Below are 26,619 nucleotides of genomic sequence, written 5' to 3'. Positions count from 1 at the left end.
AAAGGTCTCAAAAAAATTTACTCCTACACACACTTTCTTAGGAAATCACTGAAAGATGCCTTTAGGCAAAACAAAGAGGTTAAAAAGAAGATAGGAGAAAACTGGCTTCCTTCACTAGAAATAACCGGGGAAATTCATAAGGCAATTATGAAGAAAGATCCCAGGAGGGAAATGTCTTGATCCCTCCAAGATACTGGATGGCAAAGCCAAGATGGCGGCTGTAGGCTAAGCCTCAACAAAGCAACAACATGAAATGGTGAATTTTAAGTTAAGAAACAACAGCGTCATGTCTGGTGCAATGCCCTTGAGAGATAATGACATCCTACCTGTTTTATAGCATATCTCTGCTATATTAGAAAAAAAAATTAGTAGGAGGGAAGACTGGCAAATCAAATGTGTCTTCACCTCACAGTTCTCAGTGGCAGCTCAATAGCTTAGAGAACAAAACCCATTCCTAGTTCTATACAAACAAAGGTATATCATCTTTGCCAACTGTCACACCACCAGAGAAATGACTTTGATCTTACAAGCAGAAAGTCTCATTCTGGCACATCATTAAACCTAAATATTGGATACCAGGATGGCATGAATATGTCAACCTGCTTTTCTGCAAGGGCTATTGTTTCCTCTTCTCACCTCATCCATGTCCCCAACTTCAAGAACACAAAGAGAATTTTTCATGAACTCAAGTTCATGGCAACATTATCCTTAAAAGAGGTTATGCTTGAAAATCAGTAAGAAAACAGTTAACATGATGGGGTTAAAACTGGTTAGAAAAAGAGAGCTATTTGAGACTCATACATAACCTATTGGTCACTAAAACCAGATTGGAGGATACCCGAGAGGTACCAGAAAAAGCCACTAGTGATTATTCAAGGTCTGGGCTGCATAAGATGATTTGTACCACTAAATGATCACTCACAGTCAACACACAGAAACTGAGTCTTATTTATCTGCATCTTAGACCTTCTCATTTGGGCTTAGTAGTCACTGAATGGACTGGCCATCATTTGCTCTCTCCCCTGTGTTTCTTTGATTTGTTAAAATATGTGTTCAACACCCACCAGAGTGACTAAACTGGAAAAGAGGAACTTGCTAAGAATGGTTGGAAGATGGAGAACCAAAGTATTCATTGGTGGACAGGAATATACACTGAATGACCCTGTTAAAAATAGGTGAGTGATATCTACAAAAGTAGAACATATACCCTGAGGCCCAATGATACCACTCCTGAATAAGGGGTCACTTACAAAGTATTCAGCAATAATATATTCATTGATGAATATAATATATGCTATTAGGAGTCAGGATACTTGGAAGTTGGAGAGCAAAGCAGGAAACTTCTGGATATTGGGTTCTTGATCTGGGTGCTACTTTTATGGAACCATTTCCAAAAATTCACAAAGGTCAGCCACCACCTATAATCCTAAGTACTTAGGAGGCTGAGATCTGAGGATTGCGGTTTGAAGCAAGCCTGGGCAGGAAAGTCCTGAGACGTTTACTTCCAATAAACTACTCCAAAAAAACCATTAAGTAGCACTGTGGCTCAAGTGGTAGAGCTCTAGCCTTGAGCAAAAGCAGCTCAGGGACAATGAGCAGGCCCAGAGTTTAAGTACCAGGACAGGAAAAAAAAATCAGAAAAATTCTCCTTTTTATATACATGTGTATGCTCCTCTTTATATACATGTACTTTTATGTACATGTACTTTTATGTAAGTATGCAAAATTTCAATAAAAGTTAAATGTGATTCTGTTGTATCTCTTAACATATAAAAGGATTGAAAGCAAGAACTCGAGGTATTTGTATATTCGAGTTCATGGTAACATTATTCACAAGAACTAAAGGATGGAATGTCCATTAGTAAATACAAAGTTAAACAAAATATTGTCTAGCCAAACATGTCATAACACGGAGGTAACTTGCAGTCCCTGTGCTAAGGGAAATAACCAAGTATATGAGAAACTTGGAGTGGTCAAATTGATAGATAGCAAGAAGAATGGAGGAAGGAAAATTGGTGCTTAAGAGCTAGAGTATAGAGATAGCTTTTGTAAGATAAAGGATTCGGTAATGATGGAGATGGCTACACTACAATGTGACTTACATGCAAATTAAGGCAGTGGATTTTATGTAATATGTAATACAAATTAAACTGTAGTTTAAAAAGATCGCGTGTGACTCAGTTATCTCCCCTCCAAGTAAATACATGCTAATACAGTTATTAACCTACATCTGGATGATCTTCCAGAACTTTCTCACCTCATCATTATTTTGGCCTGCTCTAAGCTCTGCCCATCCTTTTGTATACAAAAAGGGAAAATAGCTAAAGATGGAGTCCCAAGAGCCAGAGGGAGCTACTCAAGATGGCTCAGCATTCACCTGTACTTGATACTAAGGAAATGCCTTGGCATCCTTCCTGTTTGCACTCTAAACCTCCTGTTTCGAGAAAGCAAATCAGAGAGGACTTTTACTCTCACTTTAAAGTTAGAGACACTGGAGGAGGAAACTTCACAGCCAAGAAAGAGAAAAAAAATTCTCTAGTATCAAAGTTCAGCTGTAGGATATCTTCATAGTACAATACAATCAGGTTCAGTTCACCAATCCACTTGTCTTGAAAAAGAGGAAAAGCAAATTCAATTTTCAGTTCTGTTTTGTACTTCTGTTGCTCCCATCATAAAATACATTCTGTTACACACACTTCTTTTTATACATTGAAAATAATATCACCATTTGACTTGAAAACCGTTTATTTAATTTATACAAATAACTACTAAATACAAAAAGTAGATTAAAACAAAATAGTTATTTTTTTCTGGCAGAGTTTAAATGCACATAATGGATAATTCCGAAGAAAATGCATTTTCCCCACAGCGTTCAGGACTAAGATTCTATTGAAATCCTTGCTTCTAAATCAGTAATATATTCGGTGGTGTCACATGGATAATGACTAAATACATTCTGCATATGAACTGAAAAAAAAGTTACAGTCTACACACATACAAATGTGAAGCACTTAAAATGTGAATTTAACTGATAATAAAAGAAAAATGTCTATTTCAGAGTATAGTGTTAAAAACATTTCGGTAATAAAATCATAAGACCACATAAAAATAAGCTTTAACATATGCACAGAGCAGTTTTTACAAAACTGCTACGTGCACAAGTAATAAATAATTTGCAAAGTTGTGTATAAACAATTCCTAATGTTCAGCATCATTGTAAACATCAGCACATGTGTAAAATGCAGCAAAGTCTGACATTACATTTTGTTTTGCCAAATTGAATTCCTATTATCCAGACAGACCAGTGGAATACGCAGCCCACATTTTGGCAAGTTGGGTCTTTAAAATTAAGAGTAACAGTGCAAGTAAGGAATGCAAAGAATTCCTAGTGCAATAAAGAAGAGAAGCACAGGCAATATTGCTGATTAAAAATTCACCACCTCCTTGAGTTTCCCGTGGGGAGTGTCTAGGAGACCTGTGAAAGATATGCAAAGCCACTGTCTTAATGCCCAGATCTCTTTCAGGATTTCTCTGTTCCTCCAGTTCCCTATCTTTGCAATAGTATCTGTCCACCATTAGTCTCTGCAGTGTGAACAGTTCAGGAAATGCCCAGTTCACAGTCAATGAGCGAGGTTAGGGTGGTTCTGGTGTCCCCCAGCACACGGCTGGGTAAGAGGTTGGCCTCATCCAAGCAGCCATTGAGGAGGGAGACAGATTCTGTTCTGACCACCAGTCAGGCCAGCATTAGGTCCCAGCTGGACAACGTCAAGTTTTCCTTCTTGACACAATGAAAATGTCAACAGTCAGTTTTCAATTTGTCTAGGGAATTGTCGATTTTGGTCAAAGTCTTTTTGATACGCAGAGCTGTGAGTCTCGCAGATGGATTCTGATACCAGCATTCCTTCATCAGCTTGGCCAGGGAGGTTAATGTCTGAGGAGATAAAGAACAAACACCACAGTGACAACCTGGCTGTTAGTGGTCCTTTATGGCCCCTAGAAGCTGGACAGATATCTTGTCAGCTCTTTTAAAGAACTCTGCAGGTCTTGTAAAGTTTGAGATGTGATTGTCATTTTCCTTAAACCAGTATCCAAGGCCTTATAAACTGATAAGAAAGCTGCTTAAAGGAGTTCCACGAACTCAGCCCTTTGGACTTTGAATACTACCAACTTACTTTATCAAGAAAGTTCTGTAGGCCAGGTTAGACCCCTTAATGGTTTTATGGGTACTAAAAGCAATAGAAACAACCCGGTATCTTAGATAACAGTCAAATTTGCAACTAGAGTCATTTCTCAAAAGATATTTTTTAAGAAATATGCTTTGTATGTCCCTCCCCCACAGTATAACCCCTGCTTTCACTATATTTGATGTCAGTATAACTTGAGGAGGAGATGGGGAAAAACCAGTTGTTTAAGGATACAGGTGGACCTGTTGCAACAATGAGAAGTACAAGTTGTCATGTCCAAAACGAGCTTTACAACGTCGGTGCGGGGGGGGGGGGGGGGGGGGAGGAGGAAAGGGGGGGGAAGGAGAAGGATTGGATTGGGGGGAGGGGGGAGGCTGGGAAGGAATGTGAAGGGTAAACAAAGGAGGAGGCTGCAATGCTTGGTAAGAAATGTACGCATTATCCTGCCCATGTAATTGTAACTCCTCTGTACAGTATGTTCACAAATAAAATTAAATTAAATTTAAAAAAAAGAAATAGCATATATGATTTTTAAAATAATTAAGATATGTTCTTATTCACAAATATTAGTTGAATAGGGGGAGGAGGATTCCACTGTGTTATTTCCATAGAAACATACAATGTATCTTAATCAAACGCACCCCTCCATCTCTCTCCCTAATTCTCCCTTCCTTTCTTAAAACAATCTCAACAGGTTTCATTGTTCTGGGTAAATACAGTCTAGATATTTTAGATCTGCTACTACTTATAAACAGCAGCACAGTCTCTTGAGTATTGAGCAGCTTGTAGCTTGTTTGGAATCTTAGGTATGTGAGGTGAAAGGAACTTAAAAATATCACTCTATATGTCTTGGTTAACATAAAACTATAGTCTTGGGGTTAATCACAGTAGTTATGACTCTTCTACTTCCTGGAGTTGAACACAGAAATCCTTGTAAATATCATCAATCATTAGCAAGATCTATCTGGTATGGGGCTTTAAGAATGAGATAGTTTTTCCAAACCTGCTCAATTAGATTCTGAGACCTTTCTACATAAGTTTGAGAACAGTAGATACACACAATACAGATCTCAGATACCAATGACAACTGCAACTCAGAAAGCAAGCAAATAACCAAGGGCTGAGGTTTGCTCTACAACTAAAACATGGCTGGTACTCTTACCGGATCTGAGAACCATCTGTTGGGTATGTTTGGCCTCTGCTGATCCACACACACCACTTTCCTCATATCTTCAAAACTTGGGTCATTGGGAACCACATCATAGAATGGTGGCTTGTAATCCTCCACTATACCTGCACATGGGACAAGATGGCACTGGATTAGCAAGAAAGTAAATGTTCTCCCAGGGTTTTACTAACAAGTGTCATGCATCATAATGTCACAGAACAAAGCACCAACTCTCCTCTGGCATAAAGGCAGTTCTAGAAGCTACAGATAGGTCCTAAAGGAATTGGAGAAAAAGGCAATAAAGATATGCCCTGTCAGGAATTGTAGAAAGAATAATTGTTAGAAGAAAGTAAGTAAAAACTTCTTATGTAGTCATATATATTAACAAAATGTAAAATGTTCCAACAATGTCTAAAACATTGCACTCTTGAGTAAAGAACAGGGAGCTCTAGGACCAAAATTCCTTTAATAATCACTTAAAGAAAACACATAAACCTAGTCATTTCCAAACAAGTAGAAATAAAATGTTTTTATAAACTAGAGCTAGAGGTAAACAGAAAACAAACAAACAAAAAATTTTCACCCTATTTGGGCACTAGTGGCTCACACCTGTAATCCTAGCTGCTCAGGAGGCTGAGATCTCAGAATCAAAGTTTGAAGCCAGACTGAACAGAAAATCTATTTTTATCTCCAATTAATCACAAAATAGCTTTATTTCTTGAGCTGTGGCTCAAGACGTAAAGCACCAGCCTTGAATGAAAAAGCTAAGGGACAGTGCCTAGGCTTTGAGTTCAAGCCCCAGTACTGGCAACACCTTCAAAAAATTAGCATCCAAATATTAGTTTTTGCTATAAAATTATTTTGAAAAAATCACTATCATAAATGAATCTCTTCTATTAGAGAGAATGCAAATAATATAAAATGAAATATTCATTTCTGTTTTTTTTCTTTGAATGGGTTTCTCCTACTAAGGAAATAGGAAGTTTGAACTCTACCTCATGTTAAATTGGTGCTTTAACTAGTGCTTAAGCTACACCTCCAGCCCCTTTTCACATTTGTTTTGTTTTCTTGTGCCGGTCCTGGGGCTTGAACCCAGGGCTTGGGTGCTGTCCCTGAGCTTTTTTGCTCAAGGCTAGCACTTTACTACTTGAGCCACAGTTCCATTTCTAGCTTTCTGATAGTTAATTGCAGCTAAGAGTCTCACAAACTTGTCTATCTAGGTTGCTTTTGAACCTCTATTTAAATCTCAGCCTCCTGAGTAGCTAGCATTACAGGTATGAGCCACCAGAGACTGGCATACATTAGTTATTTGAAATGGAGTCTTGCTTCCTTCTGGTTCACACCCAAGCTATGATCTACCTACTTCAGGCTTCCATACCTGGTGCCATCACAGGCATGAGCTACTATACCTAGCTTTCCTCAGACACAGAATCTCTTGGCCTTTTCTGTTTAAATGGGCCTGGAACCACAATCCTCCTGATCTCAATCACCCACAGAATTTAGTATGACACCATTTAGGATGAGAAAAGAGTCTTGTGAAGTTTTTTCCTGGACTGGTATCAAACTAGTCCTCCCATTCTTAACCTGCTAAATAGCTCTATTAGAAGTGTGAACCACCAGCACCTGGCTGTTTTTTTTTAATTTTTACTTTTTATTATTTAAGCACTGGTATTAGCATATATTAGTTATATATTGTGACATTTCCATATTTGCATTCAATGTATCCTGAACAAACTCACCCCCCCCATCACTCTCCCTTATCTCCCCATGTTAAAACCCTATAAAATGTTCCTTTATTTGGTATATATTCAGAAGTACACGCTAACTATAGGACACAACTATTTGTCTGATGGCTGTTAATTAATTTCATACTGTAGGTACAGAATGAAATGTAGAGATGACAGTATTTGAAAAGGCACAGGACTCGTGAAAAAGGATGTCATCACTGACCAGAAAGCAAATTTGAATCAGGCTACTTTTAACCCCATCCTATTTCCAATAGTTTAGAAACTTTTTCCTAGAAAAATTACATGAACTCCTTACTTTTCACAAAGAACAGTGATTCCACGAAAATAAAAATAAAAATTTAACGTGTATTGTGTGGAATTAGAAGAGTGATTCTTATCACTTTTATCAATGAAACTAAGAAAATCAGTTCCTTTTCTCCATCAACAGCATCAACATTTAGATCAGTGAATAACTTGGTGTCCCTGCAACTTACTTCTATTCCTATCTGGGTTGGTGTGGAAAACAGAGGAGGTTCTCAGGAGAAGTTATAATTAAGTTTTTCAGGTTCTCACAGGCCAGCTTGAAAGCTGAGTCCCCTCTTCAGTTACTGCAGAAATTACTTAGCAGTGGGAGTTGATACTCATGAATCTCATGTAAATACAAATCACTTAAGGAAACGATTAGATATGATAAGGAGCCCTGCTCGAGAAACATTACAGATTTGTTTAAACTTCACAAATTCAACTAAAGAGTTGGAGATGGAAAAATACTCTAAATTGTACTTTAAAAATTACTTGATAGTATCTCTTAATTCTAAATAACTTATCCACATTGCATAGCTGCATTTATTATGAGTATCAATCAATCCTAGCAAACTATCAACAGCTCTTATTGGTCCTAAACCACTGCTTTACAGAAGACTTGGAGCACCTCATCTCAGAAATTTCTACCTGGTTATCTTCCATGGATTCCTAGAAACATCCAAGCAAAATATTTCCAGTAGTAAGGGATAGCACCTAGAATATACTACACATGGATCTATTAAGATGACTTCTATCTACTCCAGGGCCACATGACTTGTAGTCAGAGATAGGCCTTTTGTTTAAAATGTCAGTTTTTCTATGGAGATACATTTAACAGCCTGTCTTAATTCTTCTTTTTTTCTGGTCATGAGACTTGAACTCAGGGCCTGGGTTGCGTCCATGAGCCTCTTTGTGCTCAAGACTAACACTCTACCACTTGAGCCACAGTGCTACTTCCTGTTTTTATTCTGAGTCTTGTTGGAGATAAGAATCTCATGGACTTTTCTGCCTGGAATGACTTCAAAACAGATCTCAGACTCCTGAGTGGCTAGGATTATAGCTGTGAACCACTAGAGCCCGGCTCTGTCTTAATTCTTTACAAATAGAGCACAGTAGTTCTCTGGAGTAATTTGGCTGGTGAGTATGGAAAGGATTATGTGAGTATAAACCACAATTTAACAAGATTGGATTTCTCTATAAACAAAACAAAAGAAAACATAGTTGGGTGTGTGAGGTAAGACCTGGTGACACTCAACGAAGATGTCACTATATACAAAGCGAAAGTTTCCCTGTGTTTCTTTTCCTCATATTTTAATCTTATTAAATGTTGTCATATTGTAACAAAAGGGATCAAGTATAAAAAGAAAGACCATTTAATTGATTGTCTGAGACTTTCACCACTGGACAATGGTTGTTTCTATCTGACTTTCATCTATTAAAAGTATATTGTACCTGCTATGTGTGGAATGCCAGTGGTACTAAAAACGTAAGATATGTTCTTGTTCATCAAGAGTCAGTATCAAGATCAACACAAGTCCCTCTGTTTTCTTTAGATAATGGTGTTTTCTTCAAAAAATAATCCTTGAAACTTTTTCTTCGTTCTACTATTTACTCTCTATCTTAAAAGGCTGATGTAGAAATTCTCACTATACTTTATTGGTTAGCTCCTAAACTGATCCATCATTTGGTCCCTCAAACTCTGGGTGTCAGAAGCTGTGCTTGGCAGTAGAGACATAGAAAAAGATGCAGTACTAGTGATGAGGAATAGAAGAGTAGGAAAGACAGAGGACAAATTATAAACTAGCATTACAGACGGGTAGGAGACAGGTAGGGGGAGGGTAATTACCAAGGTTCAGAGAAGGAAATACTTGTGTTGTTTCCTAAGTACCATCCATAAATGTGCATTTGGAGCATAGAGATTACCAGAGCTAAGAGCTTTGTGAAGCAGGTCAGGAGAAAAGAAAACATCAAGGAGAGGGTATGTGTCAGGCACAGAGAAAGTATGAGGCAAAGAGAAGGATAGATAACAAAGCCCCTCCCTTGTTGGAGCAATGGAAGGAACTCTTTCTTTATGGGTGAAATTGGTGGACACAATGGCCAGGACAGTGGAAGTAAAGGCCTGGAAAATTGGAATAGGGATAGGCAATGAGGAGACTTGTATTGTCAAGGTAAGAAGTGACTATCTTAATAAAGGGTCCTGGTTTCTGTATACAAGTTGATATTCAGTCAAGGTATCAAGGCAGAAAAAGTGAACTTTAAGTCCTATGAATGCAGCACACAATGAGAAACTACGAAATCATGAACCATCAAAGAGGCAGCACAAAATCAGGAAAGCAACTGAAAATATAAAGTATTTCAAGTGCCAGAGGGGTGGTACAAAGAGCAAATGACACAGATGCAGGGAAAGAAGCTCTGTCAGATAGGGTCAGAAGAGGAAAAAACAGAGCCAGGCTTCATCTTCGCATTGAAGCAGCTGCTGACTTGAGAAAGATATGAGAGATAAATCAAAGAAATTACTCACAACCTACTCCCCCACAACTTTAGGCACTTTAAGCATAACTAACCAATTGACTCCTTGGGCACCTAATTAATAAGTTTTCTCTTCTGTGGGGGCAAATCTACATTTACCAATCAACAACCCTTCCTGAGTAAACTCCTTGGCTGTACTGCTGTGGTTTTCTAACACCTTTACACTAACCATAAAGCTCACATGCAAAACAATGAGAATGTCCTTGACACACGCTCTGGGCAAGCTGACAGTACCACTGTGTCCAAAAATAAGAACTTCCTTGGAGTTCTTCCTCTCTTGAGTCCTTGGGCCCACAACCCATCTCCCAAGCCCTTGATAGGTTATATGTTACAGGCCTCTGCTTCATGTCCTTCTCCGCCTTCCTCCATCATATCCCATTCCCCCCAGTGAGATCTTCATGAGAAAACAGAGAGGAAGCTCAGTGAACCCTCCCCATGGGTATCCCAGTGGTGCTGCCCACAGGGCAGTGTTCATTCCCCACTACTGTCCAAGGCTCACCACCATCTTGCAGAAATCTGGGCATGACCCACACTGAAATGACCTGCAGTTCCATCAAGACAGTGCTTTTAGGACTTCTCAGCAGTTCCTTCTGTGTAGCATAGCAACTGTCATCATTGTCTGGTTGTATTTCTCTTTCCCACAGCACCTCACATCCTCTCAAGCTTGCCTATTCACCCCAGTTATGACTCAGTTTAACATTCTGTCTTCTAAAACAGCCCTGCTGCTTCCACAGGTACAGGGCTCCAAAACTCGGTGCCCACCTACACCTAATCATCACCTTCTATACCAACCACAGTGGCTCAAGCCACTGATTTACAACAAAATGTGAGCAGCCTTAAATGAAATTTTTATTTTGAGTTTGTCTGTATTTGCACTATAGCTTCTCCAGAGCCTAACAAGATAGTACTCATGCATGTGAATGCTGATTATGTTTTCCAGAAATTTGGGTACATATTTACAGAATTTGGGACATTTTACATTGTATAAAGATAAGAGGCATGACCAGAATCAACTCCAAATGGATCAAAGACCTCAGAGTCAAAGCAGACACTCTGAAAACATTACAGGATGGAATAGGAGAAACCCTAGGTCTCCTTGGCTCAGGCCGAAATTTTCTTAATAGAGACCCGGAAACACAACAAATCAAAGAAAGGTTGGACAAACGGGATTGCATGAAGTTGCAGAGCTTCTGCATGGCAAAGGACATAGCTAGCAAGATCAATAGAAAGCCCACGGATTGGGAGAAGATCTTCACTAGCCATACAACAGACAAGGGTCTCATATCTAAAATATACTTGGAACTCAAAAAATTAAATCCCCCAACAACAAATCCTCAAAGAAACAACTGCCTAATAAATAAGTGGGCAAATGACTTAAAGAGAAACTTCTCTGAAGAAGAAAGAAGGATGGCCAATAGACACATGAAGAAATGCTCAACCTCCCTAGCCATAAAAGAAATGCAAATCAAAACAACATTGAGATACCACCTCACCCCAGTTAGAATGGCAAAAATCAAGAACTCTAATAACAGATGCTGGAGGGAATGTGGACAGAAGGGAACCTTACTTCATTGTTGGTGGGAGTGTAAACTTGTTCAACCACTTTGGAAAGTAGTATGGAGGTTCCTCAAAAGACTCCACATAGAGCTCCCCTATGATCCAGCAATCCCACTTTTGGGCATTTACCCAAATGTTTACAAACAAGACCACACTAAAGCTACCAGCACAACTATGTTTATTGCAGCCTTATTTACCATAGCTAAGATATGGAAGCAACCCAGATGCCCCTCAGTAGATGAATGGATCAAGAAAATGTGGTATATATACACAATGGAATTCTATGCCTCCATCAGAAAGAATGACATTGCCCCATTTGTTAGGAAATGGAAAGGCTTGGAAAAAATATTAAGTGAAGTAAGCCAAGCCCAAAGAAACATAGGTCCCATGGTTTCCTTTATTTGCAATATCTAGTATATGTATGAGTCAAGCAGAAAAGGTCAGATAAGGTGATGTTAGGAAAATGAACCCTAAGATATGTATTTAAATGTTTTTTTTCTTTCATGCATTTGTTTCTAATGCATTTATAAGATTTTTTCTTTGTGCTTTGTATGTCCCTCCCCCACAGTATAACCCCTGCTTTCACTGTATTTGATGTCGGTATAATTTGTGGAGGGGAAGGGGAAAAACAAGTCGTTTAAATAAGGATACAGGTGGACCCGTTGCAGCAATGAGAAGTACAAGTTGTCATGTCGAAAACGAACTTTATAACTTTGGTGGGGGGTGGGGCGAGGGTTGGGTGTGGGGGCAGGGGGAGGCTGGGAAGGGATGGGAAGGGTAAACAAAGGAGGAGGCTACAATGCTTGATAAGAAATGTACTCACTATCTTGCCCATGTAATTATAACCCCTCTGTGCAGTATTTTCACAATAAAAAAAAAAGAAAAAGAAAGTAGTACTTAAAGGGTAAAAATGAATATGACAAATAAAGCTAAGCAAATTTAAAAATTAAAAAGCAAAACAAATAGCCTTTCAGCAACGGATGTTTGTTTTTAAACAATAATAATAGAATCTTACAACTGAATGTTAACTATATGTAGGACTTTTTCCCTAAATGCTTTATTGTATTAATTTATACTTCATATCTATTCTATGAGGTAGGTTCTAGTATTATTTCCCCCATTTTATAAACAATGAGTTATAAATAAAAAAAAGATAAGAGGCATGTACCATATTTTTTGTACTATCACTTTTCTGCAGGAAAAAAATATGTATAGTCATGTACAATGACAGGAACAAAGATAATATACAGGCTCATGTCCATTTAGGTCAGGGTGCTGGTTAAGTAAGTTTGGGTCAGGTATTCTGCCAAGTAATACAGGAAGAGCTTTGAGGTTTCAAAGCTTTGGGGACTTCTCAGTTGAAGGTAAGGGATTGTGGACCTGGCAATACTCTGAATAATTCACAGGTGAGAAAAGGAGGCATGGAGGTGATGTTAGCTCCAGGTAGTTCATTGTCTTTCCTTTCCTCTAAAAGAAAAACTTGGGGCACATACAGGGATAAATACTTATTCAAGCTCACAGCTAATTACTAACAAAGCTACACTAAACTAGTATTCTGTCTCTATAGAACTCTCTCCAACAAGCCAATGAAGAGAAAGAAAAATGGGGAGTAGAGTTGTAAGGTGCTCATCTCACAGTACCCTCTCTCACTCTGGGAGCCACTTCCAAGATTCAGGGAAGCAAGAACAGAGTCCTGGCTTCTGAACACATACACAGAGCTACTTTCAACAGTTAATTCCTACAAAAATACTGAATCTTTCAGAGAGTAGAGCATTAGAAATAAAGTCATTTAAGGGAGAATAAAGGGAACAGATCATATTAGTCTTCTGAGAAAATTGTAAGTTAATACAGTGCTTCCTAAAGGAGTAGCATGTGAAAACAATTGATATGGTTTGTAGACAATACTTCTCATCTTATTAATTGCAAATTTTTTTATATCATTCCTTTTCATGTTATGTCATGTGATACTGGTCACTCAATTCAGGAGTGATACTAATTTGCTTTCAATATAAAATTAAGATTGAAAAGAGGAAAAATTACATGCTACTACTATACATGTCATTTGGATATGGAAAAACAAAGTCACATGGGTGGTATGTGTATCAGGTTTACAGGAAGGCATTTGTCACAAGATACACCCACCAACAGTATTACTTCACCTATCATGACTTAAATGAGAATATCTAACATTTTATCTCAGGACAGGTACATACCACACAAACACAAAGGTTAATGGAGAATGGATGGTACTGCTCAGGATAGACATGACTATCCACGAGTTTGAGAACCTTCCTCAATACCAAGTAAGTTAGAAGATTTGTGGGTTCCCAAGCTCAGGATTCTTCTCAGTTGCAAATAAGGCACTGTGGATCTGACTGCTGGCGTCGGAGAACCTATACCACAGCATACCTGTTACCTCATGGCAAGTGTTCCTTCCTGAAGGGGGTTAGAATTGGAAGGGTAGCTCTGACCTCTGTTAGGAAAAGGAAGGCTTTGGCAGCTGTGGCCTCACTCATGAGCCACATTACAATTTATGGGCATGAGGAACCACATACATGACTCAAAGGCAAAACTAACTGCCTTCTTAAGATCCTTTGGTAAAATTACAAACTTAATCTTTATATCTGAGGTTCACATAGAAGTAACAAAGCATAAGTCAATGGCTTATAGATTACTACATAGTCAGACCCTATTAAAAATTATTAATCAGTATTATCCTAAATGGTCAGAGGTGAGGGCAAAATGCCTAGAAGGAATGCAGGGCTGTCTCTCAAGTTTAATCTTTGCTTGCCTCCAAAGCTCAGAATAACAGAAGCATTTGGGTTCTAAGCATTTGGCAGCTGTGAAGGTCTCTCGAGAAGAAGGCTCCACATATGAAAGGCTAGGGCGGTGAAAGGCTGAGGACATCAACATTCATATGGAGGGGTGCTGCTCTTGGAAGCCAGACTAGTAGACAGCAAACAGCACAATCAGGAACACTATTGGCTTCTGGTTATTTCAGCATGAGGTCAGCTGACTTGCTTTTCTTCAGTTTTAGATTTCAAAATCAGAGACATGAAATTCTAGGAAATTACAGCGGAAAAATCCTTCTCTCTCTCTCACCTCAATGTTTCTGCCCTTAGTTACTTACCTAACAGAACAAATAAACAGAAGTCTTGAAATTGTGTTGTTTTGTTTTGTTTTTGGCAGTACTGGGGTTTGAACTCAGGGCCTTGTTTTTACTAAGCAAGCATTCTACCCCTTGTGTCATATATCAGCCCTGGGACCCCTGAAATGATGAAATTTTTCTCTAGTATGATTCATTTGTTTGTTCAAACCTTAATATACAAATCAAGCATTTGATAGGAATTACGAAACGTGTTGGATATGCAGTTGCTGAAGAAATGAGAGTTGTCATGGTTTCTGTACACAAGCCCATGTGCTTGGGAACAGAAGTACAAATGGCTCCCTGGCAAGCTCAAAGATTCATTAGAAGTTTTTCCAAAATGTGTGTGCCAAACATACGCTTACTCTACAAGTATTTCCTAGTCTCTACCCCAGAAGAGATGGGGTTTGGCCAGCAAGTACTTCTCTGTGAAACATAGATAGGGTTTAACACATTTAACCACTGGATTTCTCATCACCACAAAATAATCAAAGCCAGTATAACAAGGATCCTTCCACAGAGCCTTCCTATGGGCAGGGAAAGGGGGAAACAAATGTCTTATCTGGGCAAAGTGGTAGCATAATGAGAGGAAGGGGAATATGTTAGGATCTGCAAGCTGTGGGAAATTGGTTTTCAATGTGCTCAGGACATACTGAACACACACCAGGTACATTTACCTGATATGATCCCAATTGATCATCATGACCTTTCCAGGTGATGGATTATCAGTATCTTTTTTTTAAATGGCTCAATTCTTTTAAATTGACACTACTTTTTTTATTGTAAAGATACTATACAGAGGGGTTACAGTTACATGAGTAAGGTAATGAGCACATTTCCTATCATTTCCTATCGAGCATTGTTACCCCCTCCTTTGTTTTTCCCCTAATTATCCCTTCCCTCCGTACCTCTCCCCCCTTCCGCCCCTCCCCCCCGAAGATGTAAAGTTCACTTTCAACATAGTGTCTTGTATGCTTTAGTATTACAATAGGTCAACCTGTATCCTGGTTTTATCTCTATCTTTTTCAATGATGAAACTGATCTATGGGATGGAGTCAGAAAGTATCATCTCAGAGCCTGGGATGTTACTAATCCTCCTGCCTCCCGTGCTCTGAAGAGCTGAGTCAGTACAGCTCCTGTGTGCAGTGCAATGGCCCCGGAGAGGCACGGCGGCAGAAAGCAGAGGCCCCTCACAGAAAGCTGTGCAGCCACCAAGTACCCCAGAGTCACAGATCTGTCCTACTATGGGTATAGCCACACAGGAGATACTGGTAGTTCTAGTCAGGACACAACACCTTCTCAAAAACTCTATATTCAGAAATGTATGTTTTCAGCCCATTTTAATTAGTGTATACTAAAACCATATGGAATTACTCAATTCCACTTCTCTCACAGGCTATCCTAATTTGTTGCTGTGCTAGTGATGAAAATTACGATTATCCCATAAACCCTCAACCCTTTAGACAAAAATATCAGTGGAAGTTGGGATATCAAAAAGGAAAAAGAGTGTTGGGGTATTAAAAGACTCTTAACTATCTTAGCATCATGTTTTCCAACCCTAGAAGTATTGTAATAGAAGCAAAATGAGGGAACCAACAAGTAATGTGGGTGATTCTGATGCTTACTCCAGACTTAGAGCTATTAATCTAAGCAACCCTCAACCTGCCTTTAATTCATGAAGCAATTCCCATAGAAAAGGTGGAAAAATCATTTTCTGCCCTACTAATTTCCAATTCAGTGTCAAACTAAGACCATGTGAAAATTCCAAAAGATTCTCATGAGAAATTTTCAAATGTGAAAATGGACTTAACTCTCATTTCCTGTACAGAAACAGCATGAGGTTTATTATTAGAGAAAATAAATGTAAAATTTCAATAAAAGCACTACATATTTTTATGCACATGGTTCACTTGAGGATTAAACTGCTCCGAGAGAACAATCTGGCCATCAGTTTTTATAATGGACTCAGAAACTCAAAGGATACACAATTATAATAACCTTCTTAACATAAGATACGAGGTACATTTTACATACAATAATTGCAGAAACATACAGTCTTTTAATGACACTTCCTAAAACTGATAAGAAAATGAAACAGATGGGAAGGGATGGGAAGGGGAAACAAAGAGGAGGCAACAATGCTTGATAAGAAATGTACTCGTTATCTTGCCCATGTAATTGTAACTCCTCTGTACAGTATTCTCACAATAAAAAATAAATAAAATTTAAAAAAAAAGAAAATGAAACACGAAGATCACACCTTGGAGTGAGCATGGTATTGTGAATGAAAACAACTCTTATAGAAAGCCATTTGGCAAGCCATATTCTGACCTTTTAAGCCTATTTCTTGATCAGATTAGAAGTCAAATCTCCAAATGAAAGAGTTATATATACAATATATATCTATTATAAACCTTAAATGAGGTAGACAGGATGTGTAACAATATGGAAATGTTATATTAATAAAGTATCATGTGACAATCCAAAATGTAAGATAGAGATGAACATTAAAAAGATGATACAGAATTTTATCTCCATAATAACTAACTTTTTAAAAAAATCAATGGATAGGCCAAGAGCTTGTGGCTCATACTTGTAATCCTTTCTACTTAGGAGGCTGAGATCTGACTATTTCAGTTCAAAGCCAACCTGGGCAAGATAATTCCATTAGACTCTTTTCCCAATTAACCACCAAAAAGCTGGAAGTGGAGCTATGGCTCAAGTGGTAGAGTGCCAGCCTTAAGCAAAAGAACTCAGGGACTGCCACAGCCCCAAGTTCAAGCCCCAGTAACAACACACACACACACACACACACACACACGCACGCACGCACGCACGCACGCACGCACATATGCATGCATGTTAGAATTTGGGGAAATTTTTCCTTTTTCAACACAGGTTTGAACTCAGAGCCTATGCTCTTTGAGACAGACACTCTATCACAAAGTCACTCCTCATGCCCTTTCATTTTTCTTTTCACTCACCTTCTGTTTGGGGAGAGCAAAAATTAAATATTAACATTAGTAAAAATGTGTTTTCAAGAAGCATTAAACACTTTCAAACCACTTTAGATAATCAGTTTGTGACTATGTATATGTGTGTGTATATGCACTATATGTATACAAGAATGTTCATGGGGGGGAAAAAGAGACTGGAGAAAGAGAAGGGAAAAACATCAAATTAGTCACTTCCAAAGAACAAAAGATGAATTAAAATGAGACATAAAAATATCCTTAGCTCCCTCTAAGAATCAAGTCACACCACAGACCAGAAGTGCTACCCACAGACATGATGATGCAAAGGGAAGAGCAATAAATCAAAAACAACCTCTACCAACCATGATTTTTTTCCCCAAAAATAATGTTAATCACAGGATCTAGCAAGCAAGCTAACATTTGTTGAGCTAAATTTTAAACAAATGACTCTAACTTCAAACTATTATTAATCACAACTGATCTTTAAAAGCCATTTGGGTTTATGCCTGTGACGCAGGGAGCAAGTCTGAAACATGAGTTCTTCAAAGTCTAAGAATCCCAACTTTCTGCCAAACAGGCTTGCCTGGCCTTGTGCCGGCACAGCCACAGCTGGAAATGCTACTGTGTTGGCTACAGGATACCAGCTTCTTCTACATGTGAGCAATAACCCTATCACAAAGCTTAGTCGGATACCAATCTTCTGGATTCTGTGAAGATGTACTAATCAGAATTAGGTGATATTTTTCATTCCCAAAGCACTCAAAAATGATTGAGGAGAAATGACGAAATGAAGTAGATGTGCAATTTCAGGCAAAGTTCAGAACTTTATAAATCAGCAAAACATACACTCTGTTGCCAACAATTCTCAAGGCACTTCAGTGGCACAAACTGTAAGACATCAGCTCACGATGATTAGGAAACAATTACCAAGAAAAGACTCCATTAAAAAAGAATAAAGGAAAAACTCTAACCATCCATCCATACAGGTTTAATCTGAAACACTTGACTTAGTATCCTCAGAGCAAGTTTTCAAAGCAGACACACTCTGCTGTTAAGATTTTAAAGCTACCATGAAGGCATGCCCATTTTAATTGTTGTACATTAAAACTATAAAGTTACCCAATTCCATGTCCCTCACAGGGTGTCCTAATCTCTGGCTATGCTAGTTGTAAAAATTATGATTACCTCACAAGTCTAAACCCTTAGAATAAAGTTATCAGCGAAAGTTAGGACATTAAAAGAAAGGAAAAAGGAGAAAGTTGAGGGTATTAAAGACTTCTTGCATTACTCCTCGCATTGGGTCAGAGGAGGGCAAAACATAAAGTATAATTTAGATACAAATAGAAATTTAAATACATAAAAAAGTTCTTCTGTTCGCAAGGGACCATTTCAGACATACACTCTGTAAAGTAATTTTCCAGTTGTGGAAAATATGAAATGCACCAAGTTGTGCTATAAAAGCCAGTTTGTGAGCTGGGTGCCAGTGGCTCACGCCTGTAATCCTGGCTATTCAGGAGGCTGAAATCTGAGGATTGCGGTTCAAAGCCAGCCCAGGCAGTAAAGGCTGTGAAACTCTTATCTCCAATAAACCACCAGAAAACTGGAAGTGGTGCTGTAGCTCAAGTGGTAGAGCACTAGCCTTGAGCTGAAGAGCTGAGGGACATTGCTCAGACCCGAAGTTCAAGCCCCATGACTGACAAAAAAAACAGTTTGTGAGTTGCTGGGGAAAGAATACTCCTTACTACTTCTGTAAATGTACTTAAGCATTCCACTAGGTATTTAAAGTTGGTTTAAGTACACAAAAGACAAGTGTGAAAGCTTACTGCAAGGGAGAACAATTTTAAAACGAATGGCAAATGTTTCCATAACTACCACAGCAACAATTCATCAAATTCCTCCACTAAGATAACTCATCAACACAAGTCACCTAGCCAGGGTTCCCAATTTAAATTAGACTCATTCAAAAGGTACAGCCTGCTTCTTACAAAGAATGACTTCCAAATGACTTCCAAATGTGAAACATGGCCTTTCTCAACAATCAAATCATACAAAGGAAAAACCATCCATAGGAACAGAAGTCACCCTTAAATTTATTTGTATATTCTCAAGTTAAACCTGCCTTGTGAGAAAAACAAAGAAGGAAGGAGATGAGGAGAAAGTCATATAGGAAGACAAGAAGAAATAAAACATACATCAACAAACAAAAGAATTAGTTTTCAGTCATCATTTCTTCTCCTGAATTTCAAACATAATGCCATTACATACTACATATTGGCTATAAGTCAAATATAAATGTCCATGTGCAGCTAGAAAAGAGGATTTAAGGAACAATATAGGCCCTCTACATTCCTCTTCTCCTTTGTAACAGTAGCATCAAGAAAATGTGGATAAGGACAATATTAGATCAGATGCTTACCATTGCTCACCATCCTCCTGGCCACTTCCCACAAAACAAGTCCAAAGGCCCAAATATCGACCCTTTTGTAAGAATCAAAACAATCCACCTGGATGGTTTCATCTAGAACTTCAGGGGCCATGTAGCGCTTGGTGCCCACACGGGGGTTGTTCCCTACATCAAGTTGATTGGTGCTCTGGGAATGCATGACTGCCAGGCCTAGAAGGAAAAAGACAACCATGTCATTAAACTCACTTCCTCTCACAGATGGCTGCTAAAGGATTTAAATAAGCCCAATCAAAAGCGCCCTCTGGTGATAGGTGTGCTCACTGCTGTGTTAAACCCAGAATAATCCCCTGCATTAGTCATGACTTTTGGGAGTGAGAACAGTGAGAGGGACAAAAAAAAAAAGTTGAACCACTGACATACCAACACACAACAGCAATATGAGGCCAATGTTTGAAGTTCACAGGAAAACAGGCTTGCATGTCATAAGTGAGCCTGAAAGTGTCTTAACAAGGAGCAAAGGAAGCTCTGGAAATCCACTACTGCTACCACTCGTCTCCAAACACAAATTTCAAACAGTGTGAGACTGAGAACTTGAGGTAATTGGTCACCTTATAAAAGAGTAGGCTGGGACAGACACTGTTACATCCCTAAAGGGAGGGCTGCACATCTGTGTAATCAGGCTGACCAAACCTACAGGGCTTTCTTTCTTTAGAATGAAGAAAACAGTACTAAATCGGAGCTCGATTCAAAGAGCATTTCTCAGGAGAATGGTTCTGAAATACTTAACCATGGCTCATTTCAGAATTCCTCAGTCAATTAGCAAGATGACTCGCCTGGCATTCCTCACTAGCCAGTGGGGATGGACAGATTGTGCATGGTTTATTTGAAGATGGGATTATTTATTGATGCACATACAGATCAACTGAAAATGATTGCTTTTAACACTCAGTATAATGAAAAGTGTCAAATGGGAATAGGCTGTCCCTATGAACCTCTGTAATCTAAAGATCCCTTAGAAGTACCTTAAGCAATCTGGAGAGAGATTTTGCTCTCAGCCCATAGCTCCAAATACGTGAGATGCTGATTCCATGCAATGTCACAGAGAGAGCAAACACCATCTCATCTTAATAATTAGCGAAGATATCAGCAAATATCATTGATTAAAGAAGGCTGGTACACCTCCCCTTATTTTTATAATCATCTCCAAGATTCAATGGAGTAATGAAGAGACAATCAAGTGTTTTTAAAACCATAAAAGGCAAGTTACAAACAGTTCTATTTGTTCACTTGGCTTACTCATCATCTTAAGATAGGAGGCAGCTCTGTGGAGAGGTCTACAGGGCTGCCATGGATGTGTACAGGTCAAGTGTGGTGATGACTACAGCCTTGACCCATAGCTTGGCTGTAAACCCCCCCCCCGATTCTCTGTATGAGAACCACACTGACCTTCAAAGGAACTTGCAAGATAATACATTTATTTTAAGCAGCTAATTTTAACCTAGTGCTACAATTATTAAAGAGACAAAACCAAATATAACATGTAAAATTTCATTCTTTGAAAAACTGGAAAAAAACTGCTGTACATGGTAACATACATCTGTAATCCCAGCACTTGGGAGGCTGAGCTATGAGGATCACACGTCTAAAGCCAAAATGAGATACATTACAAATTTAATGAAAGCTTCAGTTACACAGTGAGACACTGTCTTACCAAGCACACAAAAATCTGAGAAACTTAAAGGTAGATATTAAATAATAAACAATTACCAAGACTTGTTAGGTGAGATAAACTGTGATATGCAGCAGATAAATTTTAAGGTATTTTAGAAAATGTATTCTGAAGTACTTAGAAGTAAAGTGCCTCCATGTCTGCAACCTAGTCCCAAACAATTAGGAAAAATATGCACGCAACCACATATAAAGCCAAATATATAAAACTTTAGTAGATTTTTTTGTCGGTCATGGGGCCTGAACTCTGGGCCTGGGCGCTGTCTCTCAGCTCTTCTGCTCAAGGCTAGCACTTTACCATTTGAGCCACCGCGCCACTTCCGGCTTTTTGTGTATGTGGTACTGAGGAATTGAACCCAAGACTTCATGCATGCAAGGCAAGCACTCTACCACTGAGCTACCTTCCCAGCCCAACTTTAGTAACTTTTGAATCTAGTTGTTGAAGATTTTAAGTAACTACTCAACATTCTTTCAACTCTTGTGGATGTTTAATGTTTTAGTGCCATAAAATAATAGTTGTCTTTGGCAATATTTATAATAGAACTGAATTTCTAATGACTCCTCCTTAGTTTCTGTGAAAAAATACTATATAAAATATGTGTGATATGAAAAATACTATATAAAATATGGTTTTACAAGAGCTAGTTTCTCCATGAAATTATCAATTCCCTAATGACTTTTTGGCACAAATTTTTACACCAATGTATATATCTAACTGGAAGACTCAGACCAGTAGGAATGCAGTTGAAGCAATAACAAGCTAAATGTAACTGAATATGTTCCCATTCCCTTCTATCAAGTCCCATGTACTGAATCTAAGAGCTATCTCACTTTATCTATTCTTGTCAGACCACTGGATTACACAGCAGTTACCATTTAAATCTTTATTACTTGCTAGCATTGGTAATAATTCTTGAATCCTGTAAGGAAGGCTTGAATGAATTTTAGTGACAGAACACATTATTGTGGAAGTTTCAAAAATACAGAGGTATAGTAGGTAACATCTAATACCTGTGGTATTCCTCACGCTAAGACCCCTTGGTCCTTTACATGAATGTAAGCAGTGCTTGCACATAGGTAAGCAGATTTGTGCAAAAATACAGAATAAGTATGAAGAAAGGTCAGACTTTTATATTACCCTGACTGCTCTAACAAGCTGCCTTCAAGTCCTATAATACAACTGAACTGCCTGCAGAAACTTTGAGGTCATGCTCTTAACACTTGGGGAACATTATAAAATAATTTTCCAAAACTGAAAGACTATAAAGAGACTCAAAAGAAGTAAATTTTCCTAACATGTAAAATCCCTTGTGTTAAAAAACAGAAATATAAATTAGCCTTATAATTTAACATAACTAAAACTAATTTTGTCTAAGTCCATATCATTCTAACAATAAGTACAACATTATAAAACATAATTAATCAAGAAAAATAAGGACTCTCAATAGTCTATTAAAGTGAATAACCCAATACTGTAAGTCAGTTCTTATTAGCACAATTATTCAGCCATTATTCTAGGAGTCTAGGATGAATGTGGTTTAAATAAAAATGCCACTATACATGAAAATTATCTTATTTATAGTGCAATTAAAGCTACATTAGTAGTTCTCTAACACCATATGAATAAGCCATTTCCTTAGGGTAATGAATGAGTGGGTTCAAAGCCTATTTTCCTCTTTCCCAAATTGGTCATTTTGCTTCAGTATAGAAGAATGCTTTCAGAAGCTGTTTTAAAGACAAACTCTTTCCATAAAAATGTAGAACTGTGCACCTACTTTGTGTGAGAATCTGTGAAATCAGAATGAAATGGTAATAATGGTTGTTTCTGAGGGTTTTTGCAGGAACAAACTGAATGAGCCCAGGTGACTTTCTAAGTATATAATGGGAAAGTCTTGATAGTCATAGTCTTGATAATGCACAAAATGGGATTTACAGCATTTCTAAGAATGGTCATAAGTATTGAATGTTTCATCACATATTTCACCTAAAAGAATAAACAAATATGTGTCTAATTTATACACCAGTAAACTATTGTGCATGTTGAAGCTGTTATAAGAAAGGTAGTCTTTATCTTTCGTTTACATTCCAGTGTTTCAAAGATTATAGTGAATGGATGGATGGAAAAATGGGTGGATGGATGACAAAGCTTAGTAAAAGAGGGGAAATTACTGATGGGAAAATCCAAGTGGTGGGTATACAGTTTGGATTGTAAGGTTCTTTCCATTTTTCTGGGTGTTCAAGTTTTTCATAACAACACATGAGAAAAGAGGGGTAACTTAGCAAACACTGGAGTTAAACATAAGTAAAAGTAGAGATTAAAAATATTTTTTAAAATATACCCAAATCTGCTATGCAACACTGTCCATTCTTCTTCACTAGGATGTTTTTGCTCTTTAAATCTCGATGAGCAATAGCTGGTTTTCCTTGGGTCCCAAATATCTCTATGTGCAAATGTGCAAGACCACTGGCTATGGACAGCACTATTCGAAGGCAGCTAACTGTATCCAGCGTCGTGAGCTGAAGATAGTCATACAATGATCCCATTTCATGGTAATGTGTAATTAACCACAACTGGGTACTGGAGTGTCTTGATGTCATGTCAGAAGCAATGAAACCTGGAGAGAGCAAGAACAAAATTAGCACATGTGAAACTTCCACACATTGTATCTTTTAGTATTCAGAAGTGAGATGCTTACAGTTGTAAATAGAGATCTAGACACTTTACTAAACATTCTCAAGAAACCTAAATATACCAAAAGAACCCTTAATCTTTAATAGCTTCCCCCTCCCTAAAATGCCCTCAGTCATAAGACACCCCCCCCCATTCAAAAGACATTGTATCTGTATAGGCTCTAACTGAATTTTCCCCAAGGAAGAGAAATCTGATTAAATAAATAATAAGCAAATCTTTATTTCCTTACTTAAGTGCTATCAGTCTTAAATAAGAATTTTGTTTGCCCATTAATTATGTTCTAAGTCTATAGAACATAATTTAATATTTATATAAGCAGGATACTTCTTCAGTGTTTACCTCTCAAATATCTGATTGCTTCACAATGCTTGAATACTTCTGTTGGATATTTGTGTTTTGCACCAAGCACTCTATTATTGATGGAGGTGGCATAGGCACCTTAAGTTGGGACTCTGGCATGGACACTGGATTGTTCATACCATAGGAGAAAGGATTAGAGTCTATGTCTCTTGCTTCACAATCAAAGGCACCCTTGCTGGCTCTTCAAGAGCACATAAAACTCATTCTGAAGTGAGGTGATCTATGTGAGCTCAGTGACTATGCTCCCAAGGGACCAAGTACATCAGGTAGCTTGACAGTAGAGAGAAGCCACATCACACAAAGCATCAACTGTTGACAGGTATACCCAAAGCTGTACAACTTGATTACAATACTGACTCCAACATCCCCAAAATTGTGATCTTGCCCAAGTCACATAAAATCTCCACTTTAGTTTCTTTACTTCTAAGATGAAGATATCTGCAACGTTTATCTCATGAGGTAATTTTGAAATAAAAGAGGCATTGTGCTGAAAATGCTTCAAGCAATACCTAACATGCAGTAAGCATGGAAGACTAGCTGGTATCTACTATATTTCAGCATAGCCCAGAGCTCAATTAAAGCCATAACAACGACATTATAATTTGTTTGCAAATTGTTTCCTTCTCTTCTCATTACTCTCAGGAAATTCTGAAAAAAGTACACATTTTAATAGTTCAAGAGAGTTTGAGTGCTGAGGCTGCATAACAGTGCAAATGCATCTAATGCCATTGAACTGTGTGTTCCAAATAGATGAAGGGGAAAATACTTGGTTGTGTTTTTAAAGAGCATAAAACAAGACTTCTGAGAAAATGCTCAGATTAATCAATATCTTTGGGTTCAGTGATGGGGAAAAGAATGCTAACAAATGTAACTTTGACCAAAGTCACACAGTAAGCCTCTACTAGTCAACACAGGAGATAACAGTTTCTCTTTCCATACCACTGTTCCAGCCGTCATATGACACAATTTTCCATTAGCCACCGATGTGCTAATTTCCATACCAGAGTAGAAGGAAGGCTTGCAATTCAAACTGGTCCATCTTAAAGGTACTGTGTTATTGTGTGATAAGTTCAATTAAAGATAAAAAAGAGGGCTCAAACTTTTAGTTGGATGTACATATAGGTAAATCGACAAAATAGAGTATAATTTATATATTTTGGGAAGCTAGTATTAGCAATACTCACAAGTGGGAGGGACTGTGAGCCAGGCATGTGAGTGTGGCATGTGTCTGTGATCCCAAGCACGGGAGGCTGAGATAAGTGGACTACTTGAGGCCAACCTGGGCAAAACAGTTGGACCTTGTCTCAAAAAGATAAACAAAAAGAGAAAAAGAAGCAGCAGCAGCAGCAGCAGTAGCTTTCCAAACACAACAGGCTCTTTTGATAAGAAAGAAAATGATCACAGAAAACAAAGCCTTTGTGCCCAGGAAGCCAGAAAAGTGGGGAAAGGAAAGCTGTCAATCTCTATGACATTTCTTGACTAGAGGTAGTAATCCATCCATATGGCTGTGATTATAATGAGAGGATAAAGATATCATAAATTCAGAATTTCTACACATCATTGTGTTATAAGAAACAATGTCTTATCCTATGTGTTCATACTAAGGGAATATAATGTGAATCATATTTTAAAAGTATCTTTTAAATTTCCCTTGTGATTAAATCTAATTTAGTAAATATTTATTGGGTACTGTCACATGCTAGACATTGTGCTCAGCACTGGATATGAATGTAAGAACAATGGAAATGAGTTTTGCCACTGGTGTACAATGGAGGGATATCACAGATCACTTACCTGAGGTGCAAGGATAAGAGACAATGTGTGTAGTATGCAATATTGTAGAGTAT

The 26,619-nt window shown here is 38.1% G+C and overlaps 1 protein-coding gene across 6 annotated transcripts in view; it reads right to left on the bottom strand.

Moving 5' to 3' along the window:
- Window positions 1-2,727: 2,727 nt before the first annotated feature.
- The window catches only part of Acvr1 (activin A receptor type 1), a 122,560-nt gene continuing 98,668 nt past the window's right edge, over window positions 2,728-26,619 (bottom strand). For all 6 annotated transcript variants that reach the window (XM_070022835.1, XM_070022844.1, XM_070022826.1 and 3 more), the window contains 4 exons: window positions 24,060-24,335; window positions 20,005-20,202; window positions 5,347-5,477; window positions 2,728-3,931 (listed from right to left, as the gene is read on the bottom strand). In XM_070022835.1, the coding sequence (XP_069878936.1) occupies window positions 3,797-3,931; window positions 5,347-5,477; window positions 20,005-20,202; window positions 24,060-24,335 (740 nt within the window). In that variant the 3' untranslated portion in view covers window positions 2,728-3,796. The remainder of the gene's footprint in view (window positions 3,932-5,346; window positions 5,478-20,004; window positions 20,203-24,059; window positions 24,336-26,619) is intronic.

This window comes from Dipodomys merriami, unplaced genomic scaffold (assembly GCF_024711535.1).
Source record: "Dipodomys merriami isolate MVZ:Mamm:240054 unplaced genomic scaffold, mDipMer1.0.p SCAF_1, whole genome shotgun sequence".
In the NCBI taxonomy this organism is placed as follows: Eukaryota; Metazoa; Chordata; class Mammalia; order Rodentia; family Heteromyidae; genus Dipodomys; species Dipodomys merriami.
This window is presented reverse-complemented; position numbering and strand designations above follow the sequence as displayed.